The following is a 21,959-nucleotide window of genomic DNA, read 5'->3' on the forward strand; positions in this document are numbered from 1 at the left end:
CCCTCCCAGGCTCCGGCAGCGCAGGGTCCGGAGGCATGGGGGCTGCCCGAAGCCCAAGCGCTACCGGCTTCACGGTTTGCCAGGCAGCCTCCAGACCCTGCGCCCCCGGCTGAGCGCTTCCCCTCCCGGGCTCCAGCTGCGCTGGGGAAGCGCTGGCCGGGGGTGCAGGGTCTGGGGGCTGCCCGGCAAACCGTGAAGCCGGTAGCGCTCGGGCAGCCCTTTTCGCGTGGCTGGGAGTGGGAGGGAGGAGGGGGTGGGGAAGGGGTGGAGTTGGGGCGGGGCTGGGGGTGGGAAATGGGCGGGGCCAGGGCCCCATGGAGGGTCCTCTTTTTTTTTTATTTGTCAAATATGGTAACCCTAGGTTATGTGGAACATTAGGCCACAATCCACCAAGAGGGGGGCCGTCTGAATGGGACTGTCTGCAGCTCATAGGTGAGTCTTCTCTGGAGCTTGGCAGAAGCAGCATGGAGGTCTTCAAATTAACAATGGAAAGGGAGGGTGTTAAGGAGACGAGTTCAGTAAAAAATCACTCAGCATGCCACAAAGAACGTGAAGAGAAGAGTTTTCAGTTGCTTATAAACAAATGCTACAAGTCTGGGTAACAGGCAAGTGGAATTGGAAATCCTCATTAAGAAACTTAATATAGTTGGCATTATTGAAACTACAGCCACTGGTTACAACTCCAACAATACTCTTCTTTCTGGAAAAAGAAATTCTGCAAGAGAAGAGCAAGCCAGTACTTCTCCACTCTGGGCTATTTAGTGTCCTGCACCCTCTGCAAAGATTGGTAGGAAAGGAACAGCTCAGTGTCTCATTGAAGTAGCACCTGCTCTTTCCCCCTGCATCTCTATCAATCTGAATAGTTCAGCATCTACAAGGAGACTTCTGAGACTTTCTGTCATTACAGTTTCCCTCCCTCCAGTCCTGTACCTCTAATGTGCTTCTGACATTGATTCATCTGCCAATTTTAAGCTCAACATGACCAAAGCCAAACTTTTGATTGTCTTCATTGTAGATAAGACAATGGATTCCCCCCCTTCCGCCCCTCTCGTCATAATCTGTGTGTCCTTTTTACTCTGCCTTCCCAATGCACACATCCAGGCACTGTCTGAGGCTCGCCTCTTCTGCCGCCATAATGCCAAGATTTAATCCTTTATGCTCAGACTGCCAAGTCTCTATAGTAGACTCAATATGAGATGATGAGAGTCAACAAATCTCCCGCTGTCTGGTTTTAATGCCAGCCATGTTGCCCCCTTCCAGTCCGTTCAAAGTGTTGCTCATGGGGTCGTCTTCCTGGCTCATATCTCTGACTAAGCTGATAAAGGATCATTAAAAATATTTTAAAATTATGACAAATAGAAGGACAATATCTTTGTTGTTGCAGCTTCTGGGATTTTTGGATCCCCTTAAATTCCTAGTGCTACCTACTGTTTTATCCATAGGGTCTGATCCTGCAAGTGGTTTAGCATTGACTTCAGTATGAATTGAAGGATCCCTCGCAGTTTGGTCCCTGTGTCAAATTAAAATGTTAGAATGGTTATTCTTAAGTTTATATTGCATGCTGAATTTTCATTCATTTTGTTAACTAAGCCAGACAAGCATTGTGGTGGTTGTATTGCTGTGTTAAATGGACTTTAATTCTGTTCTACATCGGTTTTTATACAGCGTTCATTGTCATATCTAAACACCTTCCTGTAGTGCATAAAGCAGCACAACTGCACATTGTTGTGAGTGTTCTCTCATCCACTCCCCAGAGGGAGAAAAATGTGTAGTGGAGTGTCTTGTTTTGGTAGTGGCTCTTTTTTTAATATAAATATAGCTTTGCTACATGTTCATTAGAGAAGACAAGGTCAAAGAAATGCGTCTTCTACTTGGAGCAGAAAGTGGTGAGGTTTGTGATGGTCCTTGGTTCCTGGGGAAGTTCATTCTGCAGTTGTGGACCTCCCCAGATAAAGTTCTGTCTCACGCACAGATAAGCTTTACTTTTTTTGTTAAGAGTTTCATTGTGCCGGAGGACATAGCAGTCGACCATGGTCTGCATTCCAGAGCTTTACACGATCTTCTATATATCCTGAGCCCAAGCAATGGAATGCTTTGCAGTTAAGGACTGAGACCTTGAACTTCTCTGGGAAGCCTGTAGAGGAGGACAGGTTTGATATGTTTGCGGTAGCCTCCTTTGCTGAGAAGATGCGCTGCAAAGTTAGGAAACTAACTAGTTCAGAAGTGCTGAAGCTTTATGCTGAGGCATATTACATTTCTGAAATTCAGCTGAAAGGTGATTGAAGTGTGAATAACTGAGACCAGGTCTTTGTCCACCGGAATGGGACAGAGTTTTCTAGCCAAGCAAGGGTGGTAGAATACTTGTGGACGCTGCTATGCGAAAGTTCAGTGTTAGCAAGGAATCAAAGATTACTCTGACCTAGATTACAGGAACTGACCAATTGTGGGTGTGTATCTTCAATCAACAGAGACTGCATCATAGCCCTCAAGCTCTTCAAAATACTTTCCTATTTTGCCCATCAGCATCACCTTTGTGTTGCTTGGTTCAACTTCAACCAGCTGCTCTTTATCCAAGAGCTGATCTAATTCAACATGGTAGTAGTGGTGTGGTTGTGGTGAAGGATAGGTAGAGCTGTGTAACATGGACTCGTCAGCAATATGTAGATGATATCAGACCAGTTCACCTAGTGGTTCCATGTAGTCCGAAAACTTAGATAACTCAGTTAGCCTGCATAAATAGGAAGGAGGCTATTGGAAATTTATTGATATAATTGTTCATACTGAATAAGTCATTAATGTAACCATAAATTCCTTTATTAAATCCAAAGGCCAAATGGTATTTATAAAGTTGCTCTAAACATGTCCAAAAGCCTAAATACTAAACCATTACTACACCTATACAGTAACAAACATTTATAAGAAGTGATCAAATACTTACATAATGACTAGACCCAGGGGGGCTTAAACCCATGTTGGCTGGCTCCAGCTTGGTTAGCAGGTTTTAGTAATTATATATATTACACACCTTTTAACAATCAAGTGATGTCACTGCCAATTGCTAACTTTAGTTAAGAACAAATTTTGGGTAGTGGTATGTTAGGGATTACTACTGGCTCAACACCTCCTTTATTGTTCAAACAAGTGATGATAATCCCTTTTAACCGGGGCCTTCTTGCCAAGGACTTTTCCTCCTATCTTACCAGTTACCTTTCAGGTCCAATTTTTCCAATTAAACCATATTCTTTCAAGGCCTTCCCACAACTGCTAACAGGACCTGCACTGTACACAAATATATTTTCTTTAGCCCAGCTAAATTAACTATTAAATATATACATAATCAATCATACAAACATCCAGCAAAAATTAGGCCCATTTCTGTTCCCTTTCAAAGTCAGAAGTTTTTTCCATGAAATTCAGAAATTTTAAAGTTACTTTTCGTCTAAGGGAATTGTCAAAATGGGGAATTTTTTCAATAATTCAAATATAGACCAAGTATGACCTATGTTTTCATGGGAGGATAGGCTTCTCAGCTGTTTTTGTATCATGCTACATATTTCTTTTTTCTTTTAAATTGCTCCCCTGTTCTACTCAAATCCCTGTATACTTTTCAATTCACGCATGAGCCAATAGCACAGAGCAGATGGGGAGGAAGAAAGTGGTTGAAACTGAAAGCAAATTCATGATGCAGGAGTAGGTGAGGAGCCAATAACAAATTTACAGGATGAGGAAGAAGATGGAATGGGGGCGGGGGGAATGATTGGACTCTTCTTAATAATAATTTTGAATTTGTCCTTTATAAAAGAGAGGTAACGGTAGGTATCAGAGTTTCTGCTAAAGTAAAAGCTTTTCAGATAACTTATTTTAAAATAATAAATCTAAACATGCTGTTAAGCTAAACCATGACTTACAGCTGGAGCAGGAAAGCACTAGAGCCAGCTAAAGCTGATTAAACCAGCAGGCCTGACAGCTGTTTAGTGCTTAAAGTACAGCACATCAGTGAAACCTCCTTTCTGTGATTACCCATCATCAAAAAGCAGCTATTGAGGCTTCTCTTATTAATGATTAACACACACATAGGAATTTATATGCCTGGTAAATGTAAATGTTTTGGTTTCTTAATTTTCATAAAACTATCCAAGATTGCCAACTTCTCCCTCATATCACTGCCCACCTCTTGAGAATATTTTCAGTTTTTCATTTTAGTTATATTCCAACTTTCTTAGTGATAAAACTTCAACTACTAGAAGACCTATGCAATTAGATAACGTATGGGAAAGTATAGTCTACATAATCTAGGAAATTAATCAAGATGACATATTGTGGCACTCCTCTCTTATAATCAAACTTTTAAATTAAAACGAAACCAAAACCTGAGTCATTGAAACCCCTATAGAATTAGAGCGTACTTTTAAAAACTGCTTGTGAATGTGAAACTTTAGTGAGAAAATGAATTTTTTTCTAAATTCTTTTCAGCTTTTATAGACACCATCTTTCTTTTAAATTACTGACAGTCAGCAAGTCTGAAGATTTGCATGCCAAACACCATTTCAGATTGAATAGCTGCAAGAATTAAAGTGTAAAACTACTTAGGACAAAACTCTGTCAGTCAATCGATGGTATAGAAAATCTTTTCAATAAATGTTTGATTGTGATTATAGCTTCCAGATTTTTATTGAGTGACAGATTGCAGAAATAGGATTAATATGGCTACCTAGCTAAAAAAGCAGTTGTATCTTTAAGATTGTCATTAGTCATTTAAAGTTCTGACACGTTACTTGGTGTATGTAGTGTAAAAAGCAAAATCTGTTAGCTTTTTCTGTAATTTAATAGACCGGATATATTAGCCTCCAATAAGCTTTCAGATAGTCTAATGAATCTTAATCCTTATGATTAATGTTTGTTATCTTTAAATACCTTCTTTTTTCTGTACAGGGAATGTCTCTGTATATTGTAGTTGCTTCCATAAAGGTTGTAAAATAACAAGAGCCTAATCCTATGTAATACTGTTTTTAATAGCAATTATACTCAGCAATATCAGATGATAGGTACTAGTGCAGCATTATCTAGAAATAGAGTAAGTGCTTTCCAAAAATTCAGTGAATTGTTTTTAGAGCTGGTTGTCTATGCTTGGATTCTCAGTGACCTAGTGGCTCGAAAGAAAGTGATAGTGTTTGTGCTAGCTTTTTCAAAATGTTGTCTTTTTATATATCCATAGATAGGCGCTTTAAGTTTTGTGTGTATGTATATGTGCTGTCAGTGGCATAAGTTCTGCCAAAATGCAAGTAATAATATTTGAAGTTGAAATGCAGCCTTCCCTAATAGTAAACAATTGTTGCTATAGGATGGCTGTTCACTTGTTTTATCTGACATACATTTTCACGGGGTCAGTTCAATTTATAGTGGACAGTTGTACGTGTCCCACAATGTATTACCACAACTCCATCCATTTATTTGCATCCTCATTGGCAATTGCAGAAGAGGCCAAGGATTGAAGGGGCATGGAGAGTGAATAGTCTCTTACTGTTAGAAGAGGCCCCTCCAAGTCATGATTAAGTTGCATTGATGGAGCACTGCCATTGAGTCTGCCCTTTCTACATCTATTTTGTGAGTATAGGATCTCAGTCCCCAGGGTTGTGCATTTGACACCTTTTGAGCATTGAATTCTCACAAAATTTGCCACTTGAAAAAGAATAACATATTCTCTATTCCTTGTAGTATCAAAAAAGTTCAGAGGATTTTGAGCTATTCTGAACTCAAAGAAAACAAATCTAGGATTAAAAACATCCTAATTTCAAGATGAAATTCATCTACTTAATTTAACCAAAGTTGTTTCTGATGTCCACAGTTCTGCTGGATACTAGTTTATACATATCCATGTGGCTAGCATGCCAAGAATTCATGCATTTTACAATGAATTGCATCCCATATATGCATGTTGTTCCACATTTTGGGGCTAGCAACAACCTCCAGCTAGTTCATAAAGTTCCTGGTGTAATTACTTCACTGGGAAGAAAATAATTTAACTTTTTTTTATCTAGTTATATGCTTCAATATTCAGGTAGCAGCTGAGCTGGCATCACATAAATCTGGCATAATTTTAAAAATCTTCAGGTTTAATAGGTATAGATCACTTTGCATGACAACCACAGCAACTTCTTCAACCAATTAAGAAATACGTGGTGTAAAATTTTAAAATGCCTAGGTGATTTAGGAGTCTGGAAGTCAATGGGTTTGTCTTCACTACAATGTTAGCTTGAGGTATAACTTGAGTTTTGCCCCTAGCCCACCTCCCATCCAGACACAAATCTCTATTTTAAATGGTGTTTCAATGGTGTTTCAAGCACCAGCTAGGGAGTATGGGTTGACACTCCTGAGCTACTGAAGCTCAAGCTAGTAACGTAGTGGGGATGCAGTACCTTAGGTTAAAACTCATCAGCTGCTAACCCAGTCTCTCTGCTAATCATATCACTGTGTGGCTGCTTTCAGTTGAAATACGCTAACTCAAGTGTACTAACTCAAGCTAACTGTTGCGTTCAAGACAAACGCTTAAGCTCCAAATGATATTTCTGCGCCGCAAATATAGACTAATACCTGTTCCATTTCTGATGTTACACATTTTTCAGGCATAATAAGATTCGAGAGGCCTAAGAAATTACAGGATATATATGGCTTTCAACAATACCATTGTGTACTTTGTCATTATCCAATCATGTATGGTAAGCAGGATTGGACCCACTCATTGGATGGAAAATGTCAAAGAAAAGCCTGTGTGTTACAAAGAGTGTTGCTGTTTCAGTAGATGGCACTCTTCCCCCATATTCAGCTCAAATGAGGTCTTGACTAAAATCTCCATGCCAGTCTTCGTAAGAATAAGGTTTTCTCTCTGATGTCTTAGCCAAATTCCAGCTTAATTAATAACATTGTTCTTTCTAGTTATGCCACATACATTTAACTACACTGATAGTTACAATTACAGCACTCATGGATCAGTGGCAAATGACAGAGGTAAAAACTGGATTGTAGTAAAATATTTCTTGGTCTCCCAAATTTGGCTTGTCAAAACTAACTTAAAATAGTGTGAATATGAGAATTGTCACACTGATAGAAAATTGGCTGGAAGCCTGTAAACAACAATAAAAGTGGTAATTTATCAACTTGGGAGGAGGTCAGTCTAGTGGGGTGTTAAGTCTGGCCTTTTAACACCTTTAATGTTCTGGAGATGGAGACAAATTGCATATTAATAAAATTTGTAGATGGTCTTAATTCTCTTTGAGGTAGGAAAGCTAAGAGTCTGTGAGTGAGTTAGGGAGACTGTTTCCCCATTGTTTTCCTATAGCGATGGACCTATTTCTAACTTTTTTCGGAGGGAGGGGGACTGTATGTGTGACACTCATGCACACTGGTAGAGATAATAAACAGAAAAGGGATTATAGTTTTCCAGCCTGTAAATTTGGGCTTCCTGTCTAGAAGCGTTTACCAGTTCCAGTATAGACCAAGCTTTATGTGCTTATATTAACTAGTCTATATTTTCTGGGGCAGAATTTTTGACAGGGTTTGAAATGGAACTATAGCTGAGAGGGAGCCTTCATGCAAACATTCTCAGCTACTTTGAAATTAAGAATAGATGGGACCAACCCATCTATAATTGAAGCCTGGAAACAAGCAGCAGATATTCTTCCTATATATGTAGGGTGACCAGATGTCCCATTTTTAAAGGGACAGTCCCGTTTTTGGGGACTTTTTCTTATATAGGCGCCTATTACTCCCCAACCCTGAACCATTTTTTCACAGTTGCTTTCTGGTCACCCTATATATGTTAACATCTTGTTAAAAATCCTGGTCTATTAATGTGTAGGCACTGCAATAAGTAAAGGGCTTGTTTACACTACAGATGCTACAGTGGCACAGCTATGGCCCTGCAGCTGGTGCTGCAGTAGTGTCGTAGGGCACATCTATACTACAATCTTAAGTCAACCTATATTAGGTTAACTTACACCAACCACAGTAATTACTGCAGTGGCTATTGTCCACACTACCCACCTTCTGTTGGTGGTGCACGTCCTCACCAGAAGCGCTTCCACCAACTGAAGAGAGGCGGTGTGGGAGGGAGGCTGAGAGCCAGGGCTCCCAGCTCCCCACCAGGAGCCCAGCTGCCACCCGGGGCTTCTCACCTCCCCATTCCTAGCTGAGAGCCAGGGTAGGGGACAGCCACCTGGGACTTCTCACCTCTAGCAGGGAGATCCGCTCCTGGAGTCCAATCAGTTGCCATGCTCACAGCAGGGAGTCAGGGCCCAGGAGACAGCAGGCCTCCTGGTGGGGAGCCCAGGCAGCAGCCCAAGTCAAGAGCCTGGGTGGCAGCCTGGCTTGGAGTGGAGACCTGGCAGCAGGGTGACTGGGGAGCCAATAGCTGATGTAAGGAATGCAGTGTCTATACGGACATAAACCCTATGCCTCTTGTGGAGGTGGAGTTGTTACTGTGACGTGTTGGATTGCAGAAACCCCCTGGGAGCTGCCACCTGATGTGCCAAGACTACCTCTGCTCCTGTTTTCCCTGCCAGCTCAGGACTCCAGCACCCTGTTTTGCTGAGCCAGACACTTCCATCTGCTCCAACAAAGACCCAGGGTCTGAATTACTTGCCCCAAAGCTGCAGGTTTACCTGAAAACAGCTTGCAGAAGTGTGCTTGTCTTTAGCACTCAGATGCCCAACTCCCAATGGGATCTAAACCCAAATAAATCCGTTTTACCCTGTATAAAGCTTATGCAGGGTAAACTCATAAATTGTTTGCTCTCTATAATACTGATAGAGAGAGATGCACAGTTGTTTGCTCCCCCAGGTATTAATACATACATTGAGTTAATTAATATTTAAAAAGTGATTTTATTAAATACAGAAAGTAGGATTTAAGTGGTTCCAAGTAGTAACAGACAGAACAAAGTCATCAAGCAAAATAAAATAAAATGCGCAAATCTATGTCTAATCAAACTGAATACAGATAATTTCACCCTCAGAGATGCTTCAGAACGTTTTTCCTCAGACTGAACACCTTCCAAGCCTGGGCACAATTCTTTCCCCTGGTACTGCTCTTGTTCCAGCTTAGGTGGTAGCTAGGGGATTCTTCATGATGGCTGTTCTCTCTCCTCTGTGTTCTGTTCCACCCCTTTATATATCTTTTGCATAAGGGGGAATCCTTTGTCCCTCTGGGTTCCCCTCTCTCCCTCCCCCCCCACTGGAAAAGCACCAGGTTAAAGATGGATTCCAGTTCAGGTGATATGATCACATGTCACTGCAAGACTTCATTACCCACTTGCCAGCACACACACATACAGGAAGACTCACAGGTAAAACACAGCCATCTGCAGACAATGGTCCTGGTTAATGGGAGTCATTCAGATTCCAAACCACCATTAATGGCCCACACTTTGCATAATTACAATAGGCCTTCAGAGTTGTATTTCATATTTCTAGTTTCAGATACAAGAGTGGTACATTTATACAAATAGGATGATCACACTCAGTAGATTATAAGCTTTGTAATGATACCTTACAAGAAACCTTTTGCATGAAGCATATCCCAGTTACATTATATTCACTTATCATACTTTTATAAAACCATATAGACTGCACAACGTCACAGTTATGTTGGTGTAGTAGGGCACTTACATTGGTGGAAGCAAAGCTGTAGTGCAGACCAGCGGTTCTCAAACTGGGTCAGGACCCCAAAGTGGGTCGCAACCCTGTTTTAATGGGGTCACCAAGGCTGTTAAACTTGCTGAGGCCTGGGGCCGAAGCCAAAGTCCAAGCCCTACTGCCCTGGGCTGAAGCCCTCAAGCTTTGGTGTCCTCCAGGGCGGGAGTCTCAGGCTTCGGTCCCCCTTCCTGGGGTCTTGTAATTTTTTGTTGTCAGAAGGGGGTCACGGTGCAATGAAGTTTGAGAAACCCTAGTGTAAACACATAGTTAGGTCGACATAACCTGCCTTATGTTGACCTAACTCTGTAGTGGTAGAGCAAGCTCTAGTGTAGACATTTGCTACAGTTGTGGAAGGGTTTTTTTTTCTTTCGCTGTAGTAAATCCACCTCCTCATGAGGTGGTAGCTAGGAAGACGGAAGAATACGTCTGTTGACCCAGAAGTGTCTGCTCTAGAGCTTAGGTTCACTTAACACCCTGAGTAACGTAGCTAGTTTAGGTGTAGACCAGGCCTAAGTTCGTGAGTCTGTAGAGACCATTGGAATATCTGGGCACTATAAAGTGAATTAAGGATAGCAGATTAGCCTAGGTGTGTCTGCCACATGCAGATGAACTTAAATTAAATTTAAACTCGAATACTGTGCCACTTCTTTAAAATTCCACTTTCCATTGCTCATTGTCAAGATTTTTCTGGAAAAGAATTAATGTTCTTAGTAATTAGTAACTAGCTCTTGCCTTACTCCTGGTTTGTGCATTTTAATGAGTACAGAAAGCATCTTCATAATAGTGGAGGAGCAGTAAAAGAGGCAGTAGCAAGCGGAAAATAGGAAAATGATAGCTAGGGGAGGATGGGACTAACTGTTCTTGTAGACCTTTTCTTTATAAAAACAGTTCTTCTTTTCTCCCTTAAAGCAATCCATGCAGACAAGCACGTAGCTTTTTAACTTTTTGTTGCAAAATTTTAGAGGTCTCAGAACTCATTGAGTTAAAATTGAAACCCATGCCGATCTATATTTAACAGTGGTGGTTACTCACTTCTGCTGTCATATGTAACAATGCAATGACTTTGGGGGGAAAAGTTATTTAGCTGTGAACTTATCGAAAATACTTCATCAATATTGCACATAAGTTGCTTTTCAGCTATATGACTACAAAAATGCTCTCTAAGAGGTTCTGATTAATGATAGTACAACAGTTTGATTATACTATATACGTAAATGCCAGAACTAACTTTGTTCAGGTTTCATGTAGTTTGTATGTGTGGGCCTACATTTAGGTAGAAGATAGGATGTTTTTCAGTCTTTCTGAAATGTTTACTGTCGATGGATCCAGTAAACCATCAGTGAATTCTGTGAGCATACATACAATATCACTGATGTGCAGAAAAGCCCTGAAATCAGCTGCTTACCACACTGAATACTGGTGCCAAAACTGCATGTGTGTGTTTAAGTAGCTAAAACACATATTCGTCATCACCTCATAGGTAGAAAGTTACTGATTACTGTTTTAACCATAGTTATTTCCAAGTTAGAAAGAAAGATAGGGCAGCGTGGCCTACTGGACGAAAGCTCTCAGAAGAAAGGTTTAACCAGCTTAAGCCATGAGTCTTGTATACAGTTTTAGAAGCAAGTACTAAAACTTGTTAGCTGCTGATTGTATCTGAATGTCTTAGGGCTTGGCTACACTTGTGAGTTACAACGCAATAAAGCAGCCCCAGGTGCCCTAGCTCACTCCCCGTCCACACTGGCAAGGCACATAGAGCACTCTGACTCCACGGCTATAGCGCTGTTGGTACTCCACCTCAGCGAGTGAAATAATGTTTGCTGCGCCCCCGCTGGAGCACCACGGTGCCAGTGTGGATGAGGTGTTGCATTACTGCGCTCTGATCAGCCTCCGGAAACGTCCCATAATCCCCTTAGGTCAAGTGGCCACTCTTCTCATTGTTTTGAACTTGCTGTAGGAATGCAGATATGCCATTTTGAAAGCTCCGTTTCTGACAGCCGGCTGCTTATCTGCTCCGAGACATATTAGTGTGGAATGCTGTGTGTGTGAGAGAGAGAGAGGCGGGAGGAAGGGGGGGTCTGCTGCTATCTGAACTTACAAGACCGCATGCTAACATGCTCTCAGCCCCCCCCATCTACTCTCTCTCCCCCACATACACATAACACACTCCCTGTCACACTCCAGCCCACCCCCCCATTCCCATTTGAAAAGCACATTGCAGTCACTTGCATGCTGGGATAGCTGCCCATAAGGCACCTCCCAATGCCGCTGCAAGTGCTGCAAATGTGGCCACGCCAATTGCAAGCAGCTGTCAGTGTGGACAGACTGCAGCACTTTCCCTACTGCGCTTTCTGAACGCGGGTTTAACTCACAGAGCTCTACATCTGCAAGTGTAGCCATGCCCTTAGTAAATAACATAGGCGCAACTTACATTTATATGTACTTTATGCTTTAATGCTACTGTAGATGAATACAAAATACTTTATTTTACTGGAACTTTTGAAAGGCTTTAATGTTGAATGACTAGTTAAGATTCTGTAACATTTTCCCCTTAGAAATAACATTTCAATAGTTTCCATTTGTTTTTGGAAGCAAAGATTTATTCTAATGTAATACTGGATTTGTTGACAAATGCCCCTTGCGCATTCAATTTAGTATAACTTTTGGTATATCTAAAAATTAAGCATGCCAGCAGAAAACAGGGGCATGGTTCAGGTTTTTGATCTTTCTGAGAAGGCTTTTTTTCATTTTGGACACTGCAAGAGATTCTAATCAGCAGGATATCTGGGCAAAATTGTTTGTCACAACTAGTTTAACCAAATAGGGCTGTACTATTTACTACTATGTTTAGCTACTATTTCTTTCTTGCATGGATTAATGTGTTGTATAAATTGGTGGTTTTTTTTTTGTTTTTTTTTTTTTTTTAAAGCTTCCTCTCTTCTCTCTTGTGGTGAATAGACAGCTTTACAACATACAAGATGGAAAGAGCAGTCTTGCTTTAACTTACAGAAAGCATTAAAAACAGTGCAAGCAAACTTGATAGGCACTGCTCTGTACTTAACAGTAAATACCTACAGTTTCAGTACCAGGGTACTGACTCATGATATATTTGGGAGAAAATCCTCCATTTTGATAGAATTGAATAGGAACAGTGCTCCTATTGGGTATTTGGCCTGCTGTTCTTATAGTAGTTATCGGTATATCTAAAGGTTGGATTTAAGATGCCAAAGTATTTTTCCCCATTCCAAAATGGATCTTTCCCAAATAGCTGTTTATAAAAATTTGTAAAAATTTTGTTTTTATGGGTTTTTAAACTTCTGAACACTGGAGAGAACTGGATTTGTGCCATTGCAAAATTCTATTGCATTCAGTTCAGGTGTAGATGCAGCAAATTTTGGGTCAGGTATTGAATGAAGGCCAGAAGTTTAAACATGATATGCTAGACAAGTGGAGTAAGTGAAATGATTCAGAAGGAAAGGATGATATGAGGACCAATGATGAGGAAGATGACTTTTAGCTTCTGCCTTCAGCTGCTGTATTTTGGTCAGGGAAAACAGCCTTCCAACCCCATGAATCCTGAGGAAGGGATGACCCAATACTGTGGATGCAGTGGTGTCTGTGTGGAGGACTGGCATCCTGTACTGATCTGTTTCATGTTCTCCCCAGACTTCACTTGGAATTGTGCTGCCATTGGCTAACTACATGGTTCTGTTAGAACATTCAAGTAATAAACTCCAAAGGATGAGGGTTTCACAACACATGTTCCTATCACCAATGAATGTCCTCTGTAGCTTAATTAAATCGAGCAGGCCAGTTCAGTTTCAGATGACAGACCATTATTGAATAATCAGAGTATTTAGAACTTTAAGGAAAAGAAGGATTTGAAGTCCATGCACTCTGCAATGCTCAGTATACTGAGATGTAATTACACTGGTATTAATGACTGCTAGTGTTTAAAGGGGTAGACAGATGGAGGGTGGGAGCTGAGATGGTGGTGGATCAGTGGTGAATCTATATTTAGATATCTACTGTGTATCCTTTTTTATCTGACTCTACGGCTGGCCACTGATTTTGTTTTAAAAATCTTGCCCTTCTCTGTGTGTTAATGCACTTAAAACTGCTGTATCCTACTTCACATAACAATTTTTGTGGAGGAAAATTACTCATGCAAAGCAAAATATGTACATCCCGATGGTCAGAATTGTCAGATCACTAAGGTAAAAAACCATGCTATGTCCAAACCAGATTCATCACTTTTACTTTCTGTCCTTCAGGGAACAACCCATCTTCAGCACCCGAGCTCATGTCTTCCAGATTGACCCAAACACTAAGAAGAACTGGGTTCCCACCAGCAAGCATGCTGTTACTGTGTCCTACTTCTATGACAGCACAAGAAATGTCTATAGGATAATCAGCTTGGATGGCTCAAAGGTAAGTCTATTTATTTTAAGATTATTTACTTTGACTTGCTTGATCAACTTTTTAACTATGTTTCAGTCTGGCATATTTCACACACATTCTTAGAAATGTGTCCTATGTCACAATCTCTCCCAACTGGAAATTTATTGTTGAAGTTTTAAAATGGGAACGCTTTTATTTACAATGTTTAATTGTTCATGAGAAAATGCTGTTGTCAATACATTAATATAAAAATCTATTACCAAAATTCAGGAATTGCCTTTTAGTCACTGGGCAATCTCAAAAAGTGCATTTACTGTAAAAGATACTGGAAGTTGTGTAGGTGATGATCATATCAGTTTTCAGCTTAGTTTTCTATGGAGTATTAATATAACTAGTTCCTTGGCATTATGAAGGACATCTGTTCAGTGATCATAATCTCTCAGTAAATCCTTGTTTGGCATATAATCCTCCATTTTCTGTATGGGGGGAAAATGGTGACTTTTCTCCTATAATGCTTTCAAAAGTAACCTCTTATCAAAACTCAATACATATTTTGATTAGGCATTGTAAATTGTCTAGTACCTGGATTTAGAGGACTAAGAATCAGGAATCTTGTTCTATTGTGTGATGTGACCAAGACCCTTGTTTGTCCCTCATATTACCCATCTGAAAATACATATTAAAATACTCACATGGAGTTGAGCTTTTAAATATTTGTAAAGTGCTTTGAAATCTGTGGGCTAAGGGTACTACACAAGTGCAAAGCATAATTCAAAAATTAAAAGCTGGAATTTTTCCCGAAAGACTTAATTTACAAAAAAGTTGCAACTTCTGTGGGCGTCACTGAATTGAAAAATAGGGGTATAGCAAAAACAACCCAAGAATTCTGGGGCACAGATGACGTGTATCTTAACCAACGTTTTAAGGCCTATTCCAGTGCTAATTGCATGATGCAGTAGAGTTTGTTTTAATTCCTTAATGAATGTTCTGTATTACTTGAGGTTTACTGTGTTTTGTAAAAACTTTGTAGGGTTTGGCAGTGTGATCCAATGGATAGAGCACTATGGAAGGAGTCAAACTCTATTTGGATGAGCTTTCATGCCCACATGAGCTCCCATTGAAGTCAACAGGGTGTTGCATAGTCACAGACAGGGCCGGCTCTGGCTTTTTGGCCTCCCCAAGCAAAAGAAAAAACCTGCGGCGCGGCCAGAGTGAGGGTGCAGGGGAACCAGCTAGCGGGGGGTGGGGGGAGGAGAGGGAGCGGGCGGGAGAGAGAGAGAAGGGGGGCGGCCAGGGCTACAGCAGGGCGGGCTCCGCTCTGATCGGCGGGGAGGGAAGGACGAGGAGTGCCCTGCCGGGCTTGCTGCAGGGCGCTTCCGTCCTCCGGAGTGGAACCAAAAAAAAAAAAGCGCCCGTGCCACCCTAGGATTGGGCCGAATGCCGCCTCGTTCAATCTGCCGCCTCAAGCACCAGCTTGCTCGGCTGGTGCCTGGAGCTGGCCCTGGTCACAGAGATCAGAGGCTAACCCTAGTAAAATAAATTTGCATACAGATAATTTTGAATAAAAATAAGTGTAAGTTCTGACCAAAATTGACATGGTTTCATATCAGATATGTAAGGTGAACAAAAGCTTATAACAACAGAACTCTGAAAATTACAATAGATGCAAATGAAGCTTACAGATGTTTTTATATTTACATTGACAAAATAATAAATTAAGTATCTATCAATAGTAATATGACAATATTTTGCTTCAAAGTTCTGTTTACATTGTATTAATATCAGTTTGCTTAAATACCCAAATCAACATAACGCTCACATCTGTATTGACAGCCTTTTCTGCTTTGGATTTTATTTGGATCTGATTTGCATAATTAAAAAAGCCACCAGCTTGGGAGGTAGGGGGAGACACTAAAGTAGTGCAAATTGAGTAGTGTGATTTGAGCAAAGTGCAGTTTCTAGAGTATTTTCTTTTTTTAATAAAACCTAAAATGTGAACCTCTGCATTTCTTAAATAACATTCTTGATGTTTTTTAAATTTAAAAAAAAATGAAAACCTTATTTTTATAGAAACCTGTAGGGTTTTTAAATGGATGTTTTGTATGACACCACTTTAGGCAAGTTTAGAAGAGGGTATCAAAAGAATTCTAGCAGACTTCTCTAGTATTTATTTTTATTGCAGCTACTCTACTTAGCCGTTGTTCACATAGAAGGGAGAATGATGTATGGCTTTCTTCCTGACTCTGCTACAGACTTATTGTGTGATCATCAGTCATTTGGTATCTCTCTCCATTTCGCTAGGGGATAATGCTCCTCTACCTCACAAAACTGTTGAGCTATAATTCGCCAGTGTTTGCAAAGTATTTGAAGATCTTAGATGGAATGTGCTATGTTAAGAGCAAAGATAGTAATTAAATAATCTTCTTATACCTAGATGTGTTTAATTTATTTGCAGCACTAATCCTTATTCATATGTTCACCATTTTTTTCCCTTTATGTATAGAGGCTTCATTGTGTAACAGCATCAACAGTCCCAAAATAGTTGTTGAGTTGTGTTTTCCAACTGCTAGCATTTGAAGATTGTAATATCTATATTTATCTATTGGCTCTTTTCTTTTGTGTATTTATGTATGGGGGCAGCTCACAATAATAATTATCATTTCCTCTTCAAGCATTCCATCAATAATACAGTACTCATTGAGATCTTGGCAGAAAATACATGGGCTGCTGCTGCTATTTATTTTTTAATTTTAATTTTTTACTTGTTGCCCAGAAACCCCAATCAGGATCAAGGTCCCATTGAGCTGGGTACTGCTGCAAACACTGAAATACACACATTCTACCTGTGTAAATAATGCACTGGTGGAAGATTGAATTTCTAGTTTGAATCTTAAATTCAGGATAATTACCCAGATGTATCTCTAGGAATTAAGCTATATTTAGTCTTGTCCCCCGCCCATTAAGTGTGTGTGTGTGTGTGTGTGTGTGTGTGTGTAATATACGTATATTGCTAAGCACACAATTTAGCTGTGTGGCAGCTCCCCACCCCAGCTCACCTCTGCGTCGCCTCCTCCCCGAGCACGCCACTGCCTCCTCCCCGAGCACGCCACCCCTGCTCTAATTCTCCTCCCCTCCCAGGCTTGCAGCGCCAAACAGCTGATTGGCACTGCAAGCCTGGGAGGCAGGAGAAGTGGAGTGGCGACTGCACTCAGGGAGGGGGCGTAGGAATGATGTAAAAAAAATTGGGGGCACTGCTTTTTGGAGCTCCCAAATCTTGGCGCCCTAGGCAACCACTTACTTTGCCTAAATGGTAGCACCGGCCCTGCCCATAAGTTACTCACATTGTGGGGGACATGGAGAAAAGCCTCTGTGAGGCTGCTACTCTTCCTTTGTGTGTTAGGAGTGGGCAGAGCCTTGAGTGGTTCTGTGTGCAGACCAAAAGGCATGGCTATCAATTGGAATAAATCTGAGAGAATATAGAAAGTAGTGTGCGCTTTTGCTGCATGCAAAACACACTTTTATGGGCAATCCCTACTAAGACCATGTGTGATCCTGTGAGTGGCCTGTACAATGCCTTCTATTGGATCATCGATATGAGGTAGGGAATAAAAGTGAATTTTTGTATTGACTGTCTGAGGATATTCCATCCCAATTTTCACTTGAGCCTCTTCTTAGATTGCCGCTACCATTCATTCCAGATTTCTATTTGGATTTTGGTGCATAAGAATCAGGTTTTTAGTGTACTAAGAATATAAGAATGGCTGTACTGGGTCAGACCAATGGCCCATCTAGCCCAGTATCCTGTCTTCTGACAGTGACCTGGTGCCAGATGGTTCAGAGGGAGTGAGCAGACCAGGACAATTTATTGAATGATCCACCCCCTGTTGTCCAGTCTCAGCTTCTAATAGTCAGAGGTTTGGGGACACCCAGAGCATGGGATTGCATCCCTGACTATCTTGGTGAATAGCCATCAAGAACATATCCTCTGTGAAATTATCTAATTCTTTTTTTAACCTAGTTATATTTTTGGCCTTCACAACATCCTCTGGTAACAAGTTCCACACGTTGATTGTGCATGATGTGAAGTACTTTCCTTACGTTTGTTTTAAACCTGCTGCCTGTTAATTTCATTGTGTGACCCCTGGTTCTTGTGCTATGTGAAAGTGTAAATTACACTTCCTTATTCACTTTCACCACACCATTTATGATTTTATCGACCTCAATTATCTCTCTTCTAAATTGAACGGTCCACCTTTTTAATCTCTACTTTGTATAGAAGCTGTTCCAAACCACTAGTCATTTTTGTTGCCATCCTGTGTACTTTTGCCAATTCTAATATATCTTTTTTGAGATGGGGGTAACCAGAACTGCATGCAGTATTCCAGATGTGGGTGTACAATGGATTTATATAGTGGCATTATGATATTTTCTGTCTTTTCTATTCCTTTCCTAATGGTTCCTATCATTAGCTTTTTTTTTTTTTTTTTTACCCTCTTGCACATTGAGCAGATATTTTCAGAAAACTAACTACGATGGCGCCAAGATGTTTCTTGAGTGGTAGCAGCTAATTTAGACCTCATTTGTATGTATAGTTGGGAATATGTTTTCCAATGTGCATTATTTTGCATTATTGTACATCGTTAAGGTTTTTCCTGGGTACCATCATCAGCAGGGCTATTGAATGACCAGAGTTAAGTGAAATAAGTCACACTGCATCAGTCTCCTGTATATTAAAAGCTCCTCTTCTAGTTCCTTCTGGTTTTTCTCCACAGTCTGTCACTCAAAAATAAATTGCATATCTTCCTTCCATTTGCTCAAGAGGTAAATGTTCCATGCTTACTGCTACTTCACCCTGTCTGACAGAGGCGTACCATTTTCAAAACCTTAAACCCATGCTATTTCACTACCAGCATACTCTCTGAAGATTTTAAGATCTTTCACCCTAGTTAAAATTTTCTGTCATTGGGCTGCTACAGTAATAAGGGTCATAAACAAATAAGTTTCCTTGAAAGAAGACTGGAACAAGGAAAGACCAGAATAGGAAGAGATGGTGAATGCTGGGAAAGTGTGAACCTTCTGTCTAGCAGCGCACATTCTCATATTTAAAAAAGGAATTTAATAAGAGAGGTAAGAAAGTAAAAGGTATTTTTTTAAAACGGGCCTTCCTATTACGTAATATGTTAGGTAAGATACAGTTTAGGCTACTATAGAGTACGCATTCACTTCCTGATATTGAGGTGGATAGCAATAGCTGGCTTCTGTAGCAGTCTTTATTTCTAATCCTGAAGAAGTTAACCTTCATATTCAGGAACTGATCAGGCAGCAGGTCATACTCTTTCTAAAGAATCAGCTGTACATCCAGAGCCAATTATATTTTTAAATTCAGCCTTCTCTAATTTCCAAATTGTAGCTTCCACACACAATGGTATCTGGACCATATGTTAATAAGATGCTTTTGTAAAATGCACCGAATAAGACCTAAAGCACACCCCTCTTCAATTGAGAAGAGGAAAGAATAGATGGTTTATGTAGCATTGTTACTTTAAACTAGTGGATACCGACTTCCCAATTTAATCAGGTTTTGCTTACTCTAAGTCATGTGGAGGATGATAAACTCCAGTGCAAAATGGTGATTAGTTCTTCATTTAGTCTTTGGCAAAAGTCTCAGAACAGGTGTTCCATAGTGCTTTGAATATGCAAAGTGCTATGTAAGTGCTACGTATCTTTTGTTTATTGATTTATATGAAGTAATTCTTAATGCGTACAGGTAAACTCCAAATTAGTTCAGATTTGTTATACCCGAAATTGATGTTGCCATTATGGTAGTCTTAGGAAAAACTACTGTTCTGAGAAGGAATTGTTTCTGGGGACTACACAATTTATTTTCTATTATGGTGCTGCACTGAAGACATTTTTTGAGAGTTCAGGAGTGCAAATGACCATACCACACCTTAAGTGGGGAGGGGGAGGAACAGTAAGGGGCATTATCCAACTTGCTGGGGGAAGGGGAATAGCACTTTACGGGGGGGAGGTGAGAGAGGGGCTCAGAAGCTGCTACAAAAGAGGGAGTGGGCCAGCATGGCGATGCTGACTCATCCCCAGTGGGCATTGCACTAGCTGCTCCTTTCTAGGAGTGCTGGGAAGGAATTTTTCCCCTCACCACCAGATTGACTTAGGTGGAGAGTGTGTGTGTTCGGGGGGGGGTCATTTTCCCCACAGCGGGTTCAGGAAGGGCTTTGTTATGGTGAGATGGGATGGGAGTTAAGTTATGATGTCCCAGCTCATTATGTAAGTGTGGGGCGGATGTCCAGTGCATAGGGAAGGGATACAGTGATCAGATAGATGGCTTTGTAAAGGACTTAGATGGTATTGGTTAAACAGTGGAACCAGGAGGGAGGGTGTGCTTAGGGCTCATACGACTGGCATGGCAGGGAACCATCCCCCCTTCTTTATAGCCCACCTAAACACTCATTTGGGGGGAGGGGGATGGTAGGTCCCAGCAGTGGGTTGGCTGGAGGACCTGGATGGAAAAAGGGAGGGGCTGGCGGAAGCCCCTGGGTAGCTATTGTACGATCATGGAGAGTTACAGGTACTGTACACTTCTCCCGCCACCCCCGCCCGCGGGGTAGTCCCAGACATCTAATAATAAAGTTGCGGACTTAATAAAACCATATCAAGTATCTCCTGTCCTTCTTTCAGTATAGAACAATCTGTTCTATCTTGTATTTAGCTGTGATACAAAGTCTGATCTACACTCAGACTTATATCAGTATAACTGTGTCACTCGGGGTTGACAAATCAACACCCCCTGAGTGACATAGTTATACCGACCTAACTCCTGTGTAGACCACACTATTTTGGCAGGAGAGCTTCTTCCACCAACATAGCTAATGCCTCTTGGGAAGGTGGATTAACTACACTGACGGGAGAGCTCTCTTCCGTCACTGCGGAGCATTTTCATTAAAATGCTATAGCGGTGCATCTGTGCAGATGCAGCATTTTAAGTGTTGATCTTGCCCTAAGTTTCACAGACCGGAAGAGTTCTGTGTAACTTCAAAAGCTTGTCTTTCTTGCCAATAGAAGTTGATCCAATAACATATATTACCTCTCGCACCTTGTGCCTCTCTTGTTCAAGATGTTTAGGATGGTGTACAGTTCCCACCCTGCTTTACTAAAGATAGTAAAAAAACAAACAAACGGAAAAAAACTATATCCCAGTTTCTTATTCCTTCCGGAGAGTCTGCTTTTCCAAATATTCCACAATATATTGTAATTGTACTTGAACTATTCTATCTTGTAGTATTTTTCCTTGACTTTAGCAAAGCTTTTGATACGGTATTCTTGCCATCAAGTTAAAGAAGTATGGGTTGGATGAATGGACTATAAGGTGGATAGAAAGTTGGCTAGATCGTTGGGCTCAACGGGTAGTGATCAATGGCTCCATGTCTAGTTGGCAGCCGGTATCAAGTGGAGTGCCCAAAGGGTTGGTCCTGGAGCCGGTTTTGTTCAATATCTTCATTAATGATCTGGAGGATGGCATGGACTGCACCCTCAGCAAGTTTGCAGATGACATTAAACTGGGAGGAGTGGTAGATATGCTGGAGGGTGGGGATAGGATACAGAGGGACCTAGACAAATTAGAAGATTGGGCCAAAAGAAATTTGATGAGGTTCAACTAGGACAAGTGCAGAGTCCTGCACTTAGGATGGAAGAATCCCATGCACTGCTACAGACTAGGGACCAAATAGCTAGGCAGCAGTTCTGCAGAAAAGGACCTAGGGGTTACAGTGGACGAGAAGCTGGATATGAGTCAACAGTGTGCCCTTGTTGCCAAGAAGGCTAACAGCATTTTGGGCTGTATAAGTAGGG

The 21,959-nt window shown here is 41.0% G+C and overlaps 1 protein-coding gene across 1 annotated transcript in view; it reads left to right on the top strand.

Annotated features, from left to right (window-relative positions):
• Window positions 1-21,959, top strand: part of HOMER1 (homer scaffold protein 1) — a 130,353-nt gene that overhangs the window by 29,387 nt on the left and 79,007 nt on the right. Inside the window, exon 2 of the mRNA XM_034774408.1 lies at window positions 13,964-14,120. Within this exon, the coding sequence (XP_034630299.1) occupies window positions 13,964-14,120 (157 nt within the window). The remainder of the gene's footprint in view (window positions 1-13,963; window positions 14,121-21,959) is intronic.

This window comes from Trachemys scripta, chromosome 6 (genome assembly GCF_013100865.1).
Source record: "Trachemys scripta elegans isolate TJP31775 chromosome 6, CAS_Tse_1.0, whole genome shotgun sequence".
NCBI classification, from domain to species: Eukaryota; Metazoa; Chordata; order Testudines; family Emydidae; genus Trachemys; species Trachemys scripta.